General features: G+C 49.6%; 1 protein-coding gene across 2 annotated transcripts in view; it reads left to right on the plus strand.

Annotated features, from left to right (window-relative positions):
- Positions 1 to 23,150, plus strand: part of RNF13 (ring finger protein 13) — a 126,375-nt gene that overhangs the window by 14,425 nt on the left and 88,800 nt on the right. For both annotated transcript variants that reach the window (XM_034780771.1, XM_034780770.1), the window contains exon 4: positions 20,927 to 21,052. In XM_034780771.1, coding sequence (XP_034636662.1) covers positions 20,927 to 21,052 — 126 coding nt within the window. The remainder of the gene's footprint in view (positions 1 to 20,926; positions 21,053 to 23,150) is intronic.

A 23,150-nucleotide genomic window follows, 5' to 3' on the forward strand; every position in this document is an offset into this window, starting at 1 on the left:
CTTCGACCGTTACTAGTTTCTCCAGTTAGTAGCCTGGCTCGGGGCATGCCCCAAACCCCAGGCTTCAAATCATGTGATTCCTGTCGCAATTCATGCCCAGAAGCGATCCACACTCCAAGTCTCTTCGCTGTCTGGGCGAGGTTCACATAAGTGAGCGGTGTAAAATCTTTAAGTCCTTCAAGCCCCGGACTAAACGTGAACATGAGATCCGACTCCGGGCTCTGCTTATGGAGTTGGCTCTGGCCCTGGCACTGGCGCGCCAACCCGACCTAGCGTCGGGCACCACGTCCTCGGTGCAGAGTGAAGCCCCATCCACCAGTCAGCACCGCTCCCCTGCCAAGGAGCAAGGCAAGACCCAGCGGCGCCGAGACAAGGACAGGGGTGAGGCTGGACCTGAGTTGAGCAGCCCACGATCCCCCTGGGGACCCAGACCTCCGACTCGCGCGGAGCAGAGTAGTCCGGCCCTGTCAGCACGTGACTCCCCGACGATGAGGATTCCGTCGACGCCGGAGGCAGCTCAGGCAGCGCGCGACATCCTCGTCATGCCAGTACCAAGCGGGCCCCCGAGTTGGGGCCCCGCTCCCAAGGAAAGCCGTCACTGGGCGCCCACCAGCCCTCACCGTCCAGGTTGGAGGTTAAGGTCCCTGCTCAATCCGCGGGGCCTTCCCGTAGCCCGCGTCAGGTCTTCACTCTGTTCTCGAGGTCGCTTGGGAGCGAGTTGCTGGAGTCTTCCTCAGCCCACAGGGGCCGCAGGCGCCGGGACAGAAAGCGTCTACACTCCTCGTCCAGCCACAATGATAGCAGGTCTCGACGCCATTGGCACCGCTGATCATACCACGGCACGTGCCATGCTCTGAGTGCATCCCGACCGCCACCGGTACCGACGCGTTGTAGCCGGAGTCGCCGACGGGAGTCCAGAGATAGCACCTCCGACGTTTACCTCTCATCGTCATTGAGGTCTAAATCCCGAGGCCGGACCCGACATAGACGGGACCGATTGAGCCGCTCTACGGCACTGTGCGATCTTCGGTCACTTCAGCCTCGGCTCCAAGCCGTCCTTCCCCAGGCTGCACCGTCCCTCAGGAACGTGTAACCCTGGTTGGGCTTCAGCTGGCGCAGTGGCAAGGGGCACCATGGCAAGGACAGTGGTGCCAGAGGGCACCGTGGCCCCAGGCGCCCGCACCACCGAGGCCCTGCTCCGTGGCTGGGGCATCCCAAGTGCCCTCGGCGTCTCTGCCTCAGCACCGAGAACAGTCCTCGGGCGTCGAACCACTGGCACCGGACCCTGACACGGAGTGCGACCTATTGGCACCACCCGATGCCCTAGGGGCAGTACTGGTTGTCTCGTTGGCACCGGACGAGTCTATAGCGGCACTGCCCCCTCCTCAGGAGGATTTCAAAGCTCATCAGGAGCTTCTCCGGCGTGTGGCCACCAAGCTCCAGGCGAAGGAGATGGAGGAACCGTCAGACAATTTGTTTAATGTCCTGTCCTCCTCGGCACCGGGCCGCGTGGCCCTACCGCTTCACCAAGGGGTTGCCAACATTTCAATCGCTCTATGGCAAACCCCGGCCTCTCTGCCGCCCATTTCTAAGAAGGCAGAGCGGAAGTACTTTATGCCAACAAAGGGGCATGAGTATCTGTACACTCACCTTACCCCGAACTCAATGGTGGTAGAGTCGGTCAACCACCGTGAAAGACATGGCCAGCCCACACCCACCCCGAAGGACAAGGATACGAGGAGACTGGACACTTTTGGAAAAAAGCTTTAATCCTCTGCGAGTTTCCAGCTCAGGGTGGCAAACTATCGAGCACTTCTGAGCAGGTATGACTTTAACTTGTGGGGGGTCTCTGCCAAATTGGAGCTCTCCCTCCAAGAAAAGGACTGGAAGGAATTCAGGGCTCTAGTCGATGAGGGTGCGGCAGTGGTGAAAGCAGCTCTCCAGGCGGCCTCGGATGCGGCTGACACGGTGGCACGTTCGATGGCCTCGGCTATCCCCATGCGACGGGCGTTGTGGCTTTCGCTGTCGGGGCTGTCAGCGGAATCCCAGTCCCTCATGCAAGACCTGCCCTTTGACGGCAAGGCATTATTTGGGGACCACACGGATACGCGTCTGCATGGGATGAAAGACTCCCGCACCACCCTGCAGACTCTCGGCCTGTATGTCCCACCAGCCAAGGACAAACTCAGGCCGCAGCCCTCGGCTCCCCCCGTAAGGGGCAGATACGAGCCCCCGCCTAAGAGGCCTGGGGACCAGAGGCGCAGGTCACAGCACCAGTCGCGTTTGGCCCTGCGCCCCGCCCCTTGAAGGGCAAGAGGCAGGGGAAGAGGCATTTTTGACTCTTTGCAGGGGGCCACCTGGCCTGTTGCCAGGGAAGCCCTCCAGTTAATAAAGTTGGTTTTGGGCAACCGTTTATCGGCCTTCAGAGTGCATTGGTCCTCTGTACCATCTCCGAGGGGTACAAGCTGCAGTTCGATGCAACCCCACCACATCATCCTCCGTCCCGGGATGTCCCTGGGGAACCGGAACACGCGCTCCTTTTAAATCAGGAGGTGACGCATCTTCTCGCCCTAGGCGCGGTGGAGTGGGTACCTCGGGAATTTCAGGGCAAAGGGTTTTACTCCCGGTATTTCCTGATCCCGAAGGCGAAAGGCAAGTCAGGCCCATCCTCGACCTGCGGAATCTCAACCAGTTTCTGGTTCGCTGCAAATTCCGTACGGTGTTCCTGACCTCTATTTTTCCGACCTTGGACCTGGGGGATTGGTTTGCATCCCTGGACCTCCAGGATGCGTACTTCTATATCCACATATTTGAGGGTCACAGGCGCTTCCTCCGCTTCCTGGTAGGGACAGACCACTACCAGTTTACGGTCCTTCCCTTTGGCCTTTCCATGGCTTCCAGGGTTTTTACCAAATGCATGGCCTCAGGAGGAACGGGCTGTAGATCTTTCCCTACCTGGACGACTGGCTGCTCAAGGACAAGTCTCAGTCCCAGGTGCAGGCACAGATAGAATTCCTGCTAGATACCTGCACGAGTCTAGGCCTACTGGTGAACAAGGAAAAGTCCACGTTAGTCCCGGTTCAGCGCATACACTTCATAGGGGCGCTGTTAGACTCCCTGGTGGCCATGGCCTCCCTCCCCCGGAACAGGTTCGAGACGCTCAAAGGTCTCATCACCTTGGTCACAGCCTTTCCGGTGATGATGGCACGGGTGTGCCTTTAAATCCTAGGCCATATGGCAGCATGCACCTCCGTGGTGCGACATGCCAGGATCAGGATGAGGCCCCTCCAACTCTGGCTGGTCTCCCAGTATTCCCAGGCCAAGGTCGTCACGTTGCCACCCAATGTAGTGGCCGACCTGCAATGGTGGTCCCTCCCGAGCAACATGCTTCAGGGTATCCCCTCCAGGGAGCCCCCTCCCTCACTAGATCTGGTGTCGGACGCCTTGGACTTGGGATGGGGAGTCCATGTGGGGAGCTTCAAAACCCAGGGCAGATGGTCACCCTCGGAATTGTATCTGCACATAAATGTCAGGGAGCTCAGGGCAGTGCCCCTGGCGTGCGTAGCTTTCAGCCAGCACCTGGGTGGAAGGTGGTCAGAGTCCTCATGGACAATACGACCGTGATGTATTATATCAACAGGCAATGGGGCACGCGTTCCGTGGCCTTGTGCCAGGAAGCCCAGCTCCTGTGGGAGTTCTGTATAGCCCACAACATCCTTCTGAGGGCTTTTCACATGCCCGGCAGGCGCAATACGCTCGCGGATCACCTAAGCAGGTTCTTCTCCCAACAACACGAGTGGTCTCTGCACAGGGAGGTGGCCAGGCAGCTCTTCCTAGAGTGGGGCATTCCCCAGGTAGATCTATTTGCCACTGTCTAGAATCGCCTATGCCCATGATTCTGCTCCAGGGCGGGAGAGGGCAAAGGGGCAATATCTGACGTGTTCCTAATCCCATGTTCAGGCCGCCTGTTCTACTCCTTCCCGCCCTTCCCCCTGATAGGCAGGGTCCTACAGAAGGTAAAGGCAGACGGGGCTCGGATTGTCCTCATAGCCCCAGATTGGGCCCATCAACATTGGTACGGGACCCTCCTGCAACTTTTAGTGGCTCCCCCGTGCAGGCTGCCGTTCTGACTGGACCTCCTCTCCCAGGAGGGAGGATATCTCCTCCACCCCAACCTGGCCGTGCTCCATTTGACAGCGTGGCTGCTCCATGGTTGAATGAGGAGGAGGGGAGGTGTTCTGAGGACGTTAGGTCCTGCTTCAGAGCAGGAAACCATCCACATGTCGAACCTATCGTGTAAAGTGGCATTCCTGGTGGCTATCACCTCAGCCCGCCGGGTCTTGGAGCTTAGGGCCCTGACCTCCGAATCCCCGTATACGGTCTTCCATAGGGATAAGGTCCAGCTCTACCCGCACCTAGCCTTTCTGCCGAAGGTAGTCTCGGCTTTTCACATGGATCAGGACATCTACCTCCCTGTCCTCTGTCCTAAGCCCCATTCCTCCAATGAGGAATGACGCCTGCACATGCTAGATGTGCGTAGGGCGCTGGCTTTTTACTTAGACCGAACCAGGTCATTCCGTAAATCCCCTCAGCTTTTCATTGCTTCGGCCGAGCGCATGAGGGGGTGACCGGTCTCCACCCAGCGGATCTCCTGCTGGAACACCTCGTGCATACGCACTTGTTCTTCTTCGAGTGCTTGCTCATATCCATTCCATTAGGGTGTGCGCGCGCCGCGTGCACGATCGGAGAATTTTCTACCCTAGCAACACCGGCGGGTCGGCTGTGGAGCCCCTAGAGTGGCGCCTTCATGGCGCTGAATATATACCCCAGCCGACCCTGCGCCCCCTCAGTTCCTTCTTACCGCCCCTGACGGTCGTTGGAACTGTGGAGCGCGGCGTAGCTGTTCTCCACTCTCCCTAGCTTATTCCGTTATTCACAGTTATAGTTATAGTTCTAGTTGTATATAGTTAGATAGTTGTTTATTCACTTTGTTAATAGTTGTTATATAGTTAAAGGGGATTAAGGGGGTTGTCTCCCCCGTTTTTCCCCCGGCGCGTGGCCGGGCTCATGCCCAAGGCTCCCGGCTTCAAACAGTGCGCCTCCTGCGCTAAGCCTATGCCAACGAGTGACCCGCACGACTCGTGTCTGAAGTGCCTGGGAGAGTCCCATCAAACAGATAAGTGCAAGATCTGTAAGGCCTTCAGACCGAGGACCAAGAAGGAGCGGGACTTTCGGCTCCAGCAACTCCTTATGGAGGCGGCACTTAGCCCGGACGCTCCATCGGCGCGTCAGGCCCCGGCACCTAGCACCTCGGTGCGCAGTGCCCCGGCGGCACCGACCATTCCGACCACGTCGGACAAGCCTCCACGGCACCGGACCTCGTCGGCACCGCACTCACAGCAAGTGCCTCGGCGCCGTTCATTATCCCCGGGACATAAAAAATCCCATAAGACGGGGACCTCCGTGCCGAAGACGCCGGCTCCCCCGGTGCCGGGGGTAGAGCCGCGTCCACCTGTGGAGCACCGAAAACAGGTGCCTCCAGCACCGTCGACTCCGGCTCCGAGGCCGTTGAGTCCGGTGCAGACAGGGTCACCACCACGACCGGCGGTGATACAGTGCCTCCCGTCGACCCCAGAGACCTTCGCGACGGCGAGAGACTTGATCGCTCTCACGGAGCCGGCACCGCCCCAACCACCGGCACCGTCGGCACCGTTGACTCGTCCGGTCCAATCTAGGGGGAAACCTGCCTTGATGCGCCCTCCATCGCAGGGGCTGGAACCACGGCACCGGTCCAGGTCCCGAAGCAGGTCCCCACGCCGCTCGCAGTCCCGGCGCCGGATATCACCTCGGCACCGGTCGTACTCGCGGCCAAGATCATCGCGGCACCGCTCTACGTCTCGGCACCGCTATGATCGTCGGCACCGATCAACGTCGAGACGTAGTTCTCGGCACCGGTACGATCGACGCTCGACGTCGAGAGGCCGCTCCCGGCACCGGGCCTACTCCAGGTCATCGTCTCGATCCAGGTCCGACTCCCGGCACCGGCGAGGTCATCGGCACCGATCGCGATCTCGGCACCGATCGCCGGCACCGCGTAGAGATAGAACATCTCTAGACCGGCACCGTACGGCACCGTATCCCACGGGATTCGTCTCGGCGCAGTCGGCACCGCCATGGCCATCGAGATCGGTGTCTCGCTCCTCTGAGGACTTGTCAAGATCGGCATACCCCCCTCAGGGGCAAACCGGGGAGCAAGATTTAGGCCATTGGCAAGAGGGAGCAGAGGACCCTGACCATGGCCCATCTCACTGGTCGTTCTGGACCCCGTGGGCATACCACCAGGCGCAAGGGGCTCCAACAACCTCTCGCTCGGGTCACTCTGATACAAGGGCCCCAGAGTCCACCATCTCTCGCCCTCCTCCAGGGGGCATGGAGGCCTCTGTATCTGCACCACCTGACGTCCCGGACCCAAGGGCAGGTGATGCTCCGACCCAGGAACAGGGAGACCAGGATCCTCCCCTGGATCCCTTACCACCAGAGGCATCTTCCTCTTCCTCTCCGGATGAGGCAGTGGCGGGCACGTCGTGCACAGGTCCACCCCCGATAGATCTTCGGGCTCATCAGGACCTGTTACGTAGGATGGCCCGTAACATGGACCTACAGACGGAGGAGATAGTGGAGGTGCAGGACCCCATTGTAAATATCCTCGCGGCGGATGTCCCATCAAGAGTGGCGTTGCCCCTGATCCGCACGATCCAGGCGAACGCAACTACGATATGGCAAACCCCGGCCTCTATCCCACCTACAGCGAGAGGGGTGGAAAGAAAGTACTTTGTCCCTTCCAAAGACTACGAGTACTTGTATACTCATCCCCAACCGTGTTCACTGGTGGTGTCATCAGTGAATGCAAGGGAGCGCCACGGTCAACAAGCTGCAGCGCCCAAATCAAAGGAGGCTAAGCGGCTCGATTTGTTTGGCCGTAAAGTTTATTCAGCTGGAGGGCTGCAACTTAGAGCGGCTAACCAGCAGGCGCTCCTGAGCCGCTACAACTTTAATTCCTGGAACTCTATGGGGAAGTTCAAGGAATTGGTTCCCCAAGAGTCCAGGGAAGAGTTTGGGGCCTTGGTTGAGGAGGGTAAGAAGGTGGCTCGGACCTCCTTACAGGCCTCCCTGGACATAGCGGACTCGGCCGCAAGAACCCTGGCCGCAGGTATCGCTATGCGCAGGACCTCCTGGCTCCAAGTTTCGGGTTTGCCCCCTGAATTACAGCAGACCCTACAGGATTTGCCCTTTGAAGGACAGGGGTTGTTCTCGGAGAAGACGGACTCTCGATTGCAGAGCCTCAAAGACTCCAGGACAATCATGCGCTCCTTGGGGATGCATGTTGCGGGTCCCCAGCGCAGACCATTTAGGCCCCAGCCTCAACGTTTTTACCCCCCTCCACCTCGTCAGAGACAGGACCCTGCCAGAAGGCGAGGGCGAGGTGGTAGGAGAAGATGGGCTGGCCCTCAACCCGGTCAGAACCAAGGGCCACCAAGACCACCTTCAGGTCCTAGACAGAACTTTTGAAGGTGCGGTCGAGGACGGCGCCCCAGTCATCCCCCAGGATCCAGCTCCCTCCTTTCGGGATCGCCTCTCCCACTTCCACCGTGCTTGGTCCCTTATAACTTCGGACCGTTGGGTCCTCCGCACGGTGGAGAGGGGATACGCTATCCAGTTTTCTTCTATCCCCCCCCCCCCCCCCCCTTCCCCGTCCCTCTTCAGGGACCCTTCTCACGAGCAACTTCTTATACAGGAGGTTTCTACGCTCCTGGCCATGGGGGCCATAGAGGAGGTTCCGATAGAGTTAAGGGGCAGGGGATTTTATTCCCGTTACTTCCTGATCCCCAAGTCCAAAGGAGGTCTGCGGCCCATCTTGGACTTGCGCGGACTCAACAAATTCGTAGTAAAGTTGAAGTTCCGCATGGTCTCCTTAGGGGCCATTATCCCTTCCCTCGATCCGGGAGACTGGTTCGCTGCCCTCGACATGAAAGACGCATACTTTCATATTGCAATTTACCCGCCTCACAGACGCTTCCTGCGATTTGTGGTAAGCAAGGTGCACTACCAATTTGCAGTCCTTCCCTTCGGCCTATCCTCGGCCCCAAGAGTGTTCACGAAATGTATGGCTGTCGTGGCAGCATACCTTCGTCGGCAAGGGATACACGTGTTCCCATACCTAGACGACTGGCTGGTGCGCGGTCGCACCAAAGAGCAAGTTCGAGATCACGTTCACATAATAGTGCACACATTCAACGAGTTGGGCATCCTACTCAACAAGGACAAATCCACTTTAGAACCTACCCAGAGAATAGAATTCATCGGCGCAGTCCTAGACTCCAGACGTGCACAAGCCATCCTGCCAGACAACCGCTTTTGTACCATCATGAGCCTTATTCAAGGGCTCAGGGCCTTCCCAACTACCACGGTGAGGTCGTGCCTCACCCTGCTGGGTCACATGGCTTCCTGCACGTACGTAACCAGGCATGCCAGACTTCGGCTTCGCCCACTCCAGACCTGGGTGTCATCGATATACCACCCACATCGGGACAGCCTGAACATGGTGGTCACGGTCCCGAACTCGGTCCTGACCTCCCTCACCTGGTGGCTAGATCACAATGTGGTTTGCGAGGGGATGCCATTTCACGCCCCACAACCCTCTCTGCACCTGGTCACAGACGCTTCATCTCTGGGTTGGGGCGCCCATCTCAACGAACACCATACCCAGGGCCTGTGGACTGCACCCCAGATAGCTCTGCACATCAATGTTCGGGAACTGATGGCGGTGCGCCTGGCGTGCCAGGCATTTCTCAACCTCCTACGTGGCCGCTGTGTGTTAGTTCTCATCGACAACACCACGGCCATGTTTTACATCAACAAGCAAGGAGGAGCACGTTCGTCAACTCTATGCCAAGAGGCCATTCGCCTGTGGGACTTCTGCATCGCCCACTCAATCCATCTCACGGCATCGTTCCTCCCTGGAGTCCAGAACACTTTAGCGGACCGACTCAGCAGGTCCTTTCAGACGCACGAGTGGTCTATCCGCCCGGACATCATACATTCCGTCTTCCAGAAGTGGGGGTTTCCCCAGATAGACCTGTTTGCATCTCGAGACAACAGGAAGTGCCACGTGTTCTGCTCCCTGCAAGGTCGAGCTCCGGGCTCCCTCTCGGATGCGTTTCTCCTTCCCTGGAAAGACCACCTGTTTTATGCCTTCCCTCCGTTTCCTCTGGTCCACAAGGTACTGCTCAAATTGCGCAGAGACCAGGCACAGGTAATTCTGGTCGCTCCAGCGTGGCCGAGACAACATTGGTACACCACACTGTTGGAACTCTCGGTTCAGACACCGATCCCGCTTCCATTATGTCCGGATCTCATCTCTCAGGACCACGGCCGGCTGCGTCACCCCGACCTGCAATCTCTTCACCTCACGGCGTGGCTGCTCCATGGTTCACCCAGGCAGAGCAACAATGCTCACTCTCGGTCCAACAGATTCTGTTGAGCAGTAGGAAGCCCTCAACATGAGCCACGTACTTGGCCAAGTGGAAGCGGTTCTCCTGTTGGTGCAAACAACGAGCCACGTCCCCGTTACAGGCACCTATTCCTCTCATATTGGAATATCTCCTCTCCCTAAAACAGCAGGGGTTGGCGATATCTTCAATTAGAGTTCACCTGGCCGCTATATCAGCCTTTCACCCAGGGGAACTCGCGTCCTCGGTATTCTCTAACCCGATGGTCGTTAGATTCCTCAAGGGCTTAGACCGGACGTACCCACAACAACGTCAGCCCGTCCCGACGTGGGACCTCAACCTGGTTCTCTCCAAGCTCACAAGTCCCCCATTCGAGCCACTGGCCACCTGTTCACTTTTGTACCTATCCTGGAAGACAGCCTTCCTCGTAGCCATCACCTCAGCAAGGCGCATTTCTGAACTCAGGGCGCTTACATCCGAGCCCCCTTACACAGTTTTCCATAAGGATAAAGTGCAGCTTCGTCCACATCCTGCCTTTCTCCCTAAGGTGGTTTCTCCGTTTCATATCAACCAGGATATATTTCTCCTGGTCTTTCATCCTAAACCACATGCTACTCGCCAGGATCAACGTTTGCATTCTCTGGACGTACGCAGAGCCCTGGCTTTCTATATTGACCGCACAAGGCACTTTAGAAAGACGACGCAACTCTTCGTTGCAGTGGCCGACCGAATGAAAGGCTTACCGGTCTCCTCACAACGCCTATCCTCCTGGATTACGTCTTGCATCCGGACTTGCTATGACCTGGCAGGTGTCTCAGCACCACACCTCACCGCTCACTCCACGAGGGCCCAAGCTTCCTCGACTGCTTTCCTGGCACAAGTTCCGATCCAAGACATTTGTAGAGCGGCGGTTTGGTCATCAGTCCACACGTTTACAGCTCACTATGCACTAGTGCAGCAGTCCAGGGACGATGCTGCATTCGGATCAGCGGTTTTGCACACAGCAATGTCTCACTCCGACCCCACCACCTAAGTTGGGCTTGGGAGTCACCTAATGGAATGGATATGAGCAAGCACTCGAAGAAGAAAAGACGGTTACTCACCGTTGTAACTGTTGTTCTTCGAGATGTGTTGCTCATATCCATTCCAAACCCGCCCCCCTTCCCCACTGTCGGAGTAGCCGGCAAGAAGGAACTGAGGGGGCGCCGGGTCGGCTGGGGTATATATTCAGCGCCATGAAGGCGCCACTCTAGGGGGCTCCACAGCCGACCCGCCGGTGTTGCTAGGGTAGAAAATTCTCCGACGATCGTGCACGCGGCGCGCGCACACCCTAATGGAATGGATATGAGCAACACATCTCGAAGAACAACAGTTACAACGGTGAGTAGCCGTCTTTTATGACCTGGCAGCGGTTCCCCCACCTCCTACAGTGAAGGCTCATTTGACGAGAGCTCAGGCCTCGTCCGCTGTCTACGTGGCTCATGTCCCTATTCAGGACATCTGCAGGGCTGCTACATGGTCCTCTGTCCATACCTTTTCATCGCACTATGCGATCGTCTCCCAAATGCGAGATGACGCCGGGTTTGGTAGGGCGGTGCTGCGCCCGGGTAACCCTTAAACTCCTACCCGCCTCCATCAGGTATAGCTTGGAGTCACCTACTGTGGAATACACATGAGCAATCACTTGAAGAAGAAAGGACAGTTACCTGTTCTGTAACTGGCATTCTTCGAGATGTGTTGCTCAGGTGTATTCCACATCCCGCCCTCCTTCCCCTCTGTCGGAGTTGTCTGGCAGGAAGGAACTGAGGGTGGGGGGAGCGCGCAGCCCCCTTTATGGCGCGATATAGAGGTGCCACTCCAGGGGTCGCAGCAGGGCTCCCCCACTACGGGTACTGCTAAGGGAAAAACTTCTGGCACCGGTGCACGTGGCGAGCACGCAAACATACTGTGGAATACACCTGAGCAACACCTCTCGAAGAACACCAGTTACAGAACAGGTAACTGTCCTTTCTCCAGCCCTCCTCCTGGGGCCTGTGTACTGTAAGCCAGGCAGGTTTACCTTCCTTGTATCCAGCCCACTTTCTAGATCCCAATAGGATCCAGCGGTTCCACAGCCATCCTCCTGGGCCTGTGTTCATTCAGAGCTTCTAGCTCTGCATTGGGAAAGCTTAGTAGGCAGCCCTCATCTCTAGCCACTCCTTTCCCTGGGAGCCTGCTTTCTGCGGGAGCACACCCTTCAACTGAGCCCTGTTAGCCTTTTCAGGTCCAGATGCTCATTACTCAGTAAACTGTCCCCCAGCCAAGTAGGCAGTTAATTGCTTACAGGTGGGTTTATTCTCCTTAGAGAAGCCCATCATAGGTAGATTGGGCCATGACTCCCCTTAAAGGTGCCAGCCATCCCATGACAGGATGCATCTGTTAGTCTTGTTTATATAGGAAAATATGGTGGTCTACCATATAGCAAAGTCCTACAGTTCACACTGGGTTTTTTTTGATATAGTATGGACCCCATCTTGCAAGGTATTGCGCTCAAATACTATCCTGGCCTATAGAAAACGTGGTTGTCAGAAAAAATAGCCTGAGTGGCTATATTGTACTAAGTTACTTAGTTTTTGTGATAAAGCTCTTCATGTTTATTTTAGTGATAAGTAAGTTTCTTGTATTCAAACATTCATTGCACTGGTCCCTGTCTGAGGTACATATTAAAGGATGTCTGCAACAGATGTGCACTGATTAAAGTGTACATTTAAACAGATCCTGGAGCTATGCAGACATGTTCAGTCCCCAGTCCAGCGCGGAAGAATTACTTCTCGTGTCTTACAGTACTCCTGCTAATACATCCCAGAATGATGTTTGTTTTTTGTTTTTGCAACAGCGATACACCGTTGACTCATATTTAGCTTGTGATCCACTCTGACCCCCAGATCCCTTTCTGCAGTACTCCTTCCTAGGCAGTCATTTCCCATTTTGTATGTGTGTAACTGATTGCAGAGAAAGGGGAAGTAATCTCACTGGAACTATTCAAAGTATGGGTCCTACTAATAAAGTCACTTAGTGTTGCAGATTATAGGGCAGAATACACTTGGTCCGTGGGTAGGCGTGCAACCGGAGTAGCGGCAAGAGGACACAATGAAGAAGGGAGGAGAGGGGAAGAAGAGGGTAAAGGAAAGCTCAGCATAGTACCTGGATACAATGAAAGTCTTGATGCTCAGAACTGCAGGAGGAAGCATCCATGGCAGTGTTAATACTACCTCAGAAGGGATTGGGACTATATCACCCCTTGTGCCCATCTCCGTTCTGCTTCTGCTGGGGGAGTGCATACTGTTCCTTCACAAGTCCACCAAAGGCACAATATGAAATAATCCTAAAAGCAAGAATAAGCATTCAACTTCTTTAACCTTAATTTAAAATCTGAGAGTGAATTATACAGAAAGCTGTAGTTCCTTATGTTTCAATGTTAGATTTAAAGCACACTGCTTATTCAGACCAGTGTGATGCAAGGGATGCTGTGGTGTGAATGATGATAACTCAGTAAAATATCCAGGACCATAGCCACTAAAAGCTTCATATACAAGTTTAAAAACTGATATGATTTTTAAGAAGCTAGTGTAAAAATATTAATTTAGGACTAATATTTTGAGATAATCCACTGCTCATGCAAATTTGAGCTGCAGCATCTGATATGCGTTACATCCTGTGAACAGCAGAGAGGAAACCCTACAAAAAGAGAATCATAGTAATGTGTTCATGTGGGGGTGGGGAAGGGAAATCACTAATTTCCATACCGAGATGTGGCCCTCAGGCTAAAAAGTTTGCCCACCCCTGATCTAGAGGATAATTGAGCCATGAGCAATAGCACCACAGGGTATAAGAAACAAATCTTAGGGTCCATTCCTGCTCCCCCGATGTGAGTGACAAACATCCCATGGATTTAAATAAATACAGGATTGGGCCCTATGTTAGACAAACTTATCATAGGACTGGAAGGGACTTCGAGAGGTCATCTAGTCAAGTCCCCTGCACTCATGGCAGGACTGAGTATTATCTAGACCATCCCTGACAGGTGTTTATCTACCTGCTCTTAAAAATCTCCAATGATGGAGATTCCACAACCCCCCTAGGCAATTTATTCCAGTGCTTACCCACCCTGACAGGAAGTTTTTCCTAATGTCCAACCTAAACCTCCCTTGCTGCATTTTAAGCCCATTGCTTCTTGTTCTGTCCTCAGTGGTTAAGACAACAATTTTTCTCCCTTGTCCTTGTAACAACCTTTTATGTACTTGAAAACTGTTATCATGTTCCCTCTCAGTCTTCTCTTTTCCAGACTAAACAAACCCAATTTTTTCAATCTTCACTCATAGGTCATATTTTCTAGATCTTTAATCATTTTTGTTGCTCTTCTTTGGACTTTTTCCAATTTGTCCACATCTTTCCTGAAAAGTGGTGCCCAGAACTGGACAATACTTCAGATGAGGCCTAATCAGCATGAAGTAGAGCGGAAGAATTACTTCTCGTGTCTTACAACACTCCTGTTAATATATCCCAGAATGATGTTCACTTTTTTTGCAACAATGTTACACTGTTGACTCATATTTAGCTTGTGGTCCACTATGAGCCTCAGATCCCTTTCCACAGTACTCCCTCCTAGGCTGTCATTTCCCATTTTGTATGTGTGCAACTGATTGTTCCTTCTTAAGTGAGTACTTTGCATCTGTCCTTATTGAATTTCATCCTATTTACTTCAGACCATTTCTCCAGTTTTTCCAGATCATTTTGAATTATAATCCTATCTTCCAAAGCACTTGCAACCCCTCCCAGATTGGTATTGCCCGCAAACTTTATAAGTGTACTCTCTATCCCATTGTCTAAATCACTGATGAAGATATTGAACAGAACCGGACCCAGAACTGATCCCTGCGGGACCCCACTCTTTATGCCTTTCCAGCATGACTGTGAACCACTGATGATTACTCTCTGAGGACGATTTTCCAACCAGTTATGCACCCACCTGATAGTAGCTCTATCTAGGTTGCATTTCCCTAGTTTGTTTATGAGAAGGTCATGTGAGACAGTATCAAAAGCTTTACTAAAATCAAGATATACCATGTCTTCCGCTTCTCCCCCCATCCACAGAGCTTGTTACCCTGTCAAAGAAAGCTATCAGCCTGATTTGCACAATTTTTTCAGGACAAATCCTGACTGTTACTTATCACCTTATCTTCTAGATGTTTGCAAATTGATTGCTTAATTATTTGCTCCATTATCTTTCTGGGTACAGGCTTGATTACATTAAGAAAAACCCCAACCTCCTAATTACTGTGGGCCAGAATATGGCTAATTTGTACAGAGCTATACAGTGTGGGAAGGTGCTACTAGGCAGTGAGGAACTTCCTCCCCCATCACATGGATCTACTCTGCCACATCCCTACACTGCATTGAAACTAAATATCACAGTTTGACCTATAGTCAGTGGGTGAAAAAAATGCAGTATGTGAGTGTGATATAGATTTTAGTACATCATCTGATACAATGTCTATGAAACTCACACTCCAAATTACTTAACATTGACTTGGATAGAAATGGCTTGAAAACTGGCAGAAATCTCAGAAACAAAGGGCACTAATAAAGGGTAACATGCCACATTGCTGGGAGGTACATAATGGGGTCCAGCAGGAATTAATGCTTGCTCCCATCTTATTTAATAAGTTAAAATGAAAGAGCAAGGTAATGAAATATATATGAGATACTAAATTGGGAAATGCTATAAATACTGGAGACGACAGAAATAATCCAAAGGGGCCTAGAGAGGTTACTAATGGGGACAGAAAATGGAAATCAGCTTGGAATAATGCAACATAATACCTCTAGGGAAAATACATGAAATATCTATTTCAAATTAAGGGAGCAAGAATCGCCAGTGCAGGTTTGTGCTGTGTATTCAGGGGAACACAGAGGGTAATCCTTTTCTCAGAGGCTACAGTATGACCATATCTGCAATGTAGGCAAAACAGACAGAAGAGAAACAAAATGGATTCAAGAGGAAATGGGAAAAGGGTGATGGAGGAGGTGTGGATTTATGAATGAAAAGATTAAAGAGAGTCAAATAAGCATAGCATGTCTCATCAGCAACCTATCACCAGGCAGACAAACAGGTTATACTTTTAACGTCTGCATCACAATTAAACAGCCCCTTAACCCAAGCCCTGCAAGCCTGAGTCAGCAGATATGGGCCAGCCGCAGGTGTCTAATTGCAGTGTAGACATACCTTGTCAAGCCCCTGTACAGGAGTGGGAGGGAAGTCTCTGTAGCATGCACTGCAATGAAAATAGGAGGAGGTATGTAGTGGACAGGACAGGGAACCAATGGTTAGGAACAGGGAAGGAATTGTTTTTTCTCTCACCATCCCCGTGGAGCTCAGGGAGGAAATGTCATACAGTCAGACCATTTAAGCAAGGTCTTTGACCATGTCTGTACTACTGACCTCACAGCTGTACTGCTACAGCTGTGTCATTGTAAGGTCTCCAATGTAGCCACTCTTTGCTAGCAGGAGAGAGCTAGCCCCAATGAGCAGCATTAGCTATGCCCGCAGGAGAGTTCACACCAGCACTTTCGTCATTGAAACTTTTGTCAGTGAGGAGGGTGGCTTTTTTCATACCCCAGGGCTGCCTCTAGGCACCAGCTGAGCAAGCAGGTGCTTGGGGCGGCCAAGGGGAAGGGGCGGTACGTCGGGCTCTTTGGCGGCAATTCGGCAGAGGGTCTGTCCCTCTCGGAGGGAAGGATCTGCCGCCGAATTGCTGCCGAAGAAGAAAGCAGCACAGTGGAGCTGCCGCCGATCGCGATCGCAGCTTTTTAAAAAAAAATTCTATTATTTTTTTTCACCGCTTGGGGTGGCAAAAACCCTGGAGCCAGCCCTGCATACCCCTCACCAACAAATGTTTTACCAACAAAAGTGGTAGTACAGACAAAGCTTTAGATGCACCTGCCAGTTGCAAAAGCCATGTCTGCGTGGCTTCACTGGAGCCTTGATGCCAGGGAGTGGAAACATAAAACCAAAAACTGACATGGAGGCACAGGGCTTGACTTCTCATTGATCCCCGGTATCAGTGCAAATTCCAAGGGATCTCTAGAGTGTGTGGGTGAACCATCTTCCTTGTGGGGAAACATCCCTGTCTCAACTGAACAACTGTAGAGAAATATTGCAAAAGGAACCTTGTATAAATTCACACACCCTGCCCATGTTTTCTTGTAGGAGGGCTAGTCTTGTGACCAGGGCTAGTTTTGTTTAAGCTAAGATTATGTCTATACATAGCGCTTCAGTGTAGACAATCACTATAGCAATAGGAGGAGTTCTTCCATCACTGTAGTTAATCTACCTCCCCAAGAGGTGGTAGCTAGGTCAATTGAAAAAATCTTCCATCAACCTACTGCTGTCTACACCGGGGTTAGGCTGGCATGGCTACATCTCTCAGTGATGTGGATTTTAAATCCCTCTGAGATATAGATATTCTGATGTAAGTTTGGTATAAACCAGCCCTGAGACACAGAGAAATTAATTTGCCCAAGTCCATACAATGAGCCAGTGGCAGAGATGAAAAAGAAATAAGGATTCTTAACTCTTGACCCTTTAACCATTAGACACACTGCCTCTCTTGATCTACTTAAGTCCCAGCTGCAGATGAGTGATAGGTGTAAACTGTCCTGATCCTTAATTCCTGAAAGTAGTACTGAAACCCTTTCATTTTTCTGTTTATTAAAAATTGCTGTTATAGATTCAAAATGGTGGTAATTATTATTTGATGCTTATGATCAGGCTTTGTCAGTTGATCTACCGATTGTAAATATAATTATTTATCAGCTACTGAAATAGCTGGTGCCAAAGAGTACAACAAAAGTAGTAAATTCTTCTTTCACTTAGAATGATCCATTCATATGGAACCATCTCTGGCTGAGAGCCCTTGTATAACAGCTCCTTCATTAAACATTCTTCATGTTAGATGTTGGCATTTTCTTAATAAATGCCATCTGGTTTATTGAAACATACCCTTCAATTTCTATATTTGCATGTACTTAACTTGAGCAGCTATTTTTCTATAATGTAGCCTGGTATGACTTGCCTAAAGCTTCTCTCTAAAAGCAGATTAAAGATCCCGATTTATTACTCTAGTTAAAATAAAGTGAATATTTTATAAGCAATTACCTAATAAAAGTAACACATGCTGTATGTGTCAATACCTTTCCATCTATTGCAGTAAACTTGGGGGAACCTAACCTTGGTTCCTTGCACAATGATGCAGAATTTGTAGTGGATATTGCCCTTAATAGTTACAGAAAGTGTAATGTGTCCATCACCACAAACTCAGCAAAGACCCGATTGCTTAAAGGAACACTAATTTTAAAGTTCATATATTTTTCAAAACAAAGTATCTTATTTCTAATTAGGATTAAATCTAAAGAATTTTAAAAATCAAATTTACTTTTCATGCTTTTTATATTTCCTTTGGACAATGAAAAAGAATAAGTTTTGCTTTGGTTTATAGTCTGTTTTGCTTAGTGGAGCACCTACATTAAAACAATGCTGCAGTATTTGGGTTGTAGTACTCTAAAACAGTGTTTCCCAAACCTGGGACACCGCTTGTTTAGAGAAAGCCCCTGGCGGGCCGGGCCGGTTTGTTTAACTGCCGCGTCCGCAGGTTCGGCCAATCGTGACTCCCACTGGCTGCGGTTCGCTGCTCCAGGCCAATGGGAGCTGCTGGAAACACTGCTCTAAAATAATGACATGTTAATGAATGTTGACTTAAAATGGAATTCCTGAAGAATTACTTTTGAAACCTACATTGTATTAAATGCGTTTGTTGTTTATTTAAATAAACAACAATCAGTAACAGTAGTTGTCGATGATTAGACAATTTCTTTGAAGAGTTACTATACTATACTTTTTAATTTTAGCCACAAACAATACAGTCCCTTTCTGGAGAGAGACAGAGTTCTGTGAAAATTGAGAGAAGTCTAAGGAATATGTATGAATGATGCTAATAACCTGTAAAAATACAACTTGACCATTGTAAACTTTAATTTTCTGATCCACAACAGCACAGCTTCCTATAATTTGCATGTACATGAGAAAAAGAGTAAATGCTTTTATTCTTTTCCTGTTCCTCCTCTTCCCTTCCCCCTCTCTTAGGCCTTGTCCACACTACAAAGTTTTGTTGGCAAAAGATATGCCGCTTTAATTAAAACCACTGTTGCATGTCTACATTAGTTCCTTGTGTCGACAGAGTGCATCCACAATAACAGCTCTTTAATCGACACAGAGAGCAGTGCACTGTGGTAGCTATCCCACTGTACAACTGGCCACAGGGTGCTTTGGGAAGGGTTTGCAATGCCTCATGGGGCAGGTACAGTGTCACAGCAGTCTCTACTCCCTCCCCCTCTACCCCCAATCCCCACCACAGCAGTCTGCCTGTGGCTGTGTTCCTAAGTGCAGGGCTGAACAGGAGCATTCCACATTAATGATTTGCTCTTTGTTCCACAAATGGAGCAGCACACTCAGCTGTCAGATTCTTCCTGGAACTTTGAAAGGGGAGGGACATATGCCTGCAGTGCAGCAGAGGTCAAAACAGTGAGCAGAGCAGTCACTGCAGGCATTGTGGGATACTGGTCCTGTTGGGATCCAGGAAGTGTGCGGATGGAAGCCTGCCCACTGCTAAAGGACCTCCCCCCAGCCTAAGGGGAGGATCCCACAGGTCTGGGATTCCAAATAATTGCAGGGGACAACTAAGGAGATAACAGGAATGGGAGTGAGGTCACAGGGCTAAACAAAGGGAACCTGACGGGGACACGGAGCAGAGAACCCCAGACAGCGCCCACTGCTCCTCGAAGGTGTCAAGGGAGCCAGCGGACGCCACCCAGAGGAACTCTGCCCGGATGCGTGAATGGATTGAGGAGCAGAAATAGGCCCCAGAGTCGCAGGAAACCCCGTCAGCCAACCTCCTCTCCCTGGTTTTGTAGATGGCCATTTTGGCCAGGGCTAGGAAGCCAGTTATGTTGACAAAACAAATAGCAATGTCTACACTGATGCTTTTTTGGTTTAACTTTGCTGCAAAAAGCTTTATGCCTCTCATTGAGATTGTTGTTTTGCTGACAAAATAAAACTGAGGTTTGCCACCAAAAGTAGTTTTGTGGTGTTTACACCTCTCCTATTTTGTCAGCAAAAAGTAGCTTACTTCCCCCCTTAGAATCAGAAGGCCTGCAGCTATGGAAAGTTACAAAATGAAAATAAAGTAGAATCTTTTAATTTCCATATATTAACATTCAAGATCTCCACTATGCTAAAAAGGCTTTAGCATGGCTGACTGCCTGGTATTGCGATACTATTGATTGCCTGGTGTTACGCTTCTTCTACCTTGTCCAACAGGTGAATAACATTTTATACTGCTTTAATGATCTTGTACTCTGTTTATCATCATATGGTGATGCATTATTAATTAAAACTAATTAAAAAAAATTGTCAGACTGGCTTGCCCAGTGTGGTGTAGTCTTGACAAGTCATGGATTTAAAAAAAAAAAAAAAACCATCCACTCAGTATGTTCAAATTATTCATGTTTCAAACAATTCCAGGCACTTTCATTATGTCTTGCTAAGCTTTAGGCTTAAGCTTCCTTGTTACCATTAGGAGACAGTCAACCTTTATATTTAGGATACAAGACTGCAAAAAGACAATTTTTTAAAAAATATTGATTTTTGACAACTGATATAAAAATTTATAGTGATAAATTATATCTTACAATAGGTTTTTTAAAATTTTGAACATATTCAAGCCTGCATGCCTAAAATTAGGTGCCTAAATCTGTATTAAGGCAGCAAAATAAGTGACCTGCTTCTTCAGAGTTACAAAGTACTTGCAACTCCTAGTGACATCAAGAGAAGCACTTCTGAAAATCAATCCTGAAGTGTTTCAAGTAGCATTTCTTCAAGCATGTGCATGCATCACTGCAAACCTTGTAAAAACCTTACACATGTAAATGCAAATCTAGTAAGTACTTTTACAAGTTGAAAATCATCTTGATAATGTTACTGTGCTATGTGCAGTGTTCCCTATACTGAACTATACATACACTAGAAATTCTGCAAATTCTGAAATGACATTAGTAGCTGTTTACAAGCAAACAGGAAAATTAAGGGAAATTCATGTATATATTCAGTTTGACATTGTGTTTTCTCTGTAACCCCAAGCAGCACTTTGGTATTAAAGATCCTATGTAAATAAATAAAATGTAATATAATGTAAAATTCACAGTGATACAAGATTGAGCTCCAGGAATTTGCTTGGCTTTCTTTTGAAAGTATGATTTTTCCCTAGCACTTGCGTTATGTCCCATAGAGCTAGAACTGATCGTATGCTGTGACTTTGTTTCAGGGCTTCCTAATAAATTCAAAACCAGAGAATGCATGTGAGCCCATAGCACCTCCACCACTGAAAGACAACTCCTCCAATGCTTTCATTGTGTTAATCAGAAGACTTGACTGCAACTTTGATGTTAAGGTAGGCCTCTTTCATTTTAAAGGTTTGTAAAATTTAAAGCTGCTGGTATTTCTGAATAATGGCCATAGTTAATGCCAAAAAGGACTCTCCCTGACACATGAAAGAGTCGCATAATCTAGAGGCAGCTACAGTAATCATAGATGTTGGGTAATTTGTGGCTTTTCACTTAAGATAACATGAAGTTTAATATTATATGCGCCATTTGTTCAGGAAGTAACATCTATCACCGGTAAGGATTGAGGAATCTAAAGTGAAAGGCTCTCCATTTCTGAGGTTAGAAAGTTAGAGACTAGAATTATTTGTTTTGGTGAATATCTAGCTTTAATATTTATTACTTTGATAGAGTGAAAATGGGCCCACTATATGGGGCAACAAGGACATGCTAGCCTCTTGGGCCTTCTGTATCCTACCAAAAATAGTTCCTGTAATTTGCCACTGATTTTCATACGATAAAACAGGGTTCAGGCATTTTTACCACCATGTGGTTTGTTCAGAGCATGGTTATGTGATACAGTAGTTAAAACTCATGAACTCTGTCTACAGTATAGTTTCCACTGTTGCTAGTGCTGGCAATGGATTGTGGTCCTATATATATTAGTATAGAGGCAGGCTTTCTGTCTTGTAACCTGGCTCTGGTCCAGACTGAGACTTCCACAAGAACTTCACAGATTAATACAAAATCTTGCCCCCTTCTGTGTATATGTTGTAGTACAGAGGTAGGCAACTTATGGCACGTGTGCCGAAGGCGGCACACGAGCTGATTTTTAGTGGCACTCGCACTGCCTGGGTCCTAGCCACTGGTCCAGAGTGCTCTGCATTTTAATTTAATTTTAAATGAAGCTTCTTAAACATTTTAAAAACCTTATTTACTTTACATACAACAATAGTTTAGTTATATAATATAAAGTTATAGAAAGAGACCTTCTAAAAACATTAAAATGTATTACTGGCACGCGAAACCTTAAATTAGAGTGAATAAATGGAGACTTGGCACACCACTTCTGAAAGGTTGCCGACCCCTGTTGTAGTAGGAGCAGAATGGAAGGTCGGCGCCTGTGAGTTGGAGGGTGTGATGTTGGGTGATCTGATCTGGAGTTAAGCTCCTTAGTTTATGCAGATGACAATGTATAAACACGTTTCAATTAATGATACTCTTCGCTACCTTGGTAAATTGGTGTAGTCAGCTTGGATTTACAACCACTTCATCTTCTTGGCATTTATTTTATCTTGAAAAAGGGACAATAGATAAAGTACTGAAATGCAGCAGTGGAGTCTCAGGTCTGGTCTATACTACCCGCCTGAATCGGCGGGTAGAAATCGACCTCTCGGGGATCGATTTATCGCGTCCCGATGGGACGCGACAATCGATCCCCGAATCGGCGCTCTAACTCCACCAGCGGAGGTGGTAGTAAGCGCCGCCGACAAAAAGCGGCAGAAGTCGATTTTGCCGCCGTCCTCACAACGGAGTAAGTCGGCTGCAATACGTCGAATTCAGCTACGCTATTCACGTAGCTGAATTTGCGTATCTTAAATCGACTCCCCGCTGTAGTGTAGATGTACCCTCAGAACAAGTAAAATCTTATGTGTACCTAGCAAGCTTGATAAGTGCCGATAGTTCCAGCAAGGGTAAGGTTAAAAGGAGATGTGCTGATAAAAATAGTACATTTGGTACCAAAGTGAAAATTTATCAAACCAGTGTACTAACAGTATTACTCTGTGGTCTGGGAGCAGTTGCATTAAATGAAAACAGACATCAGAAGGAGGCAGTAGAGATGAGAGTTATTCGGAAGAAGGCAGGTGTAAAGTGGAATGATTTTAAGACAAATAAAGTTAGGAGAGTAGAATGTGAAGTCAGCGTACGGGATTAATTGCATTCAAAAAGATTACAATAGTGGGGACACTATAGAAGACAAAGAGATGATAGGATGCCAAAAGAGAGAGTGTGAAAGCAACTGAGACAGTCAGATCTAGAGGCTGACTACTGACTAGATAGTGAGATGTACACAGGAACATGACCTGGCTTCAGGGCCGGTTCAAGGAAGTTTCGCGCCCTAGGCGAAACTTCCACCTTGCGCCCCCTCCCCAGCCGTGGTTCCAC

The sequence above is a fragment of the Trachemys scripta genome, chromosome 9 (genome assembly GCF_013100865.1).
Source record: "Trachemys scripta elegans isolate TJP31775 chromosome 9, CAS_Tse_1.0, whole genome shotgun sequence".
Classification (NCBI taxonomy): domain Eukaryota; kingdom Metazoa; phylum Chordata; order Testudines; family Emydidae; genus Trachemys; species Trachemys scripta.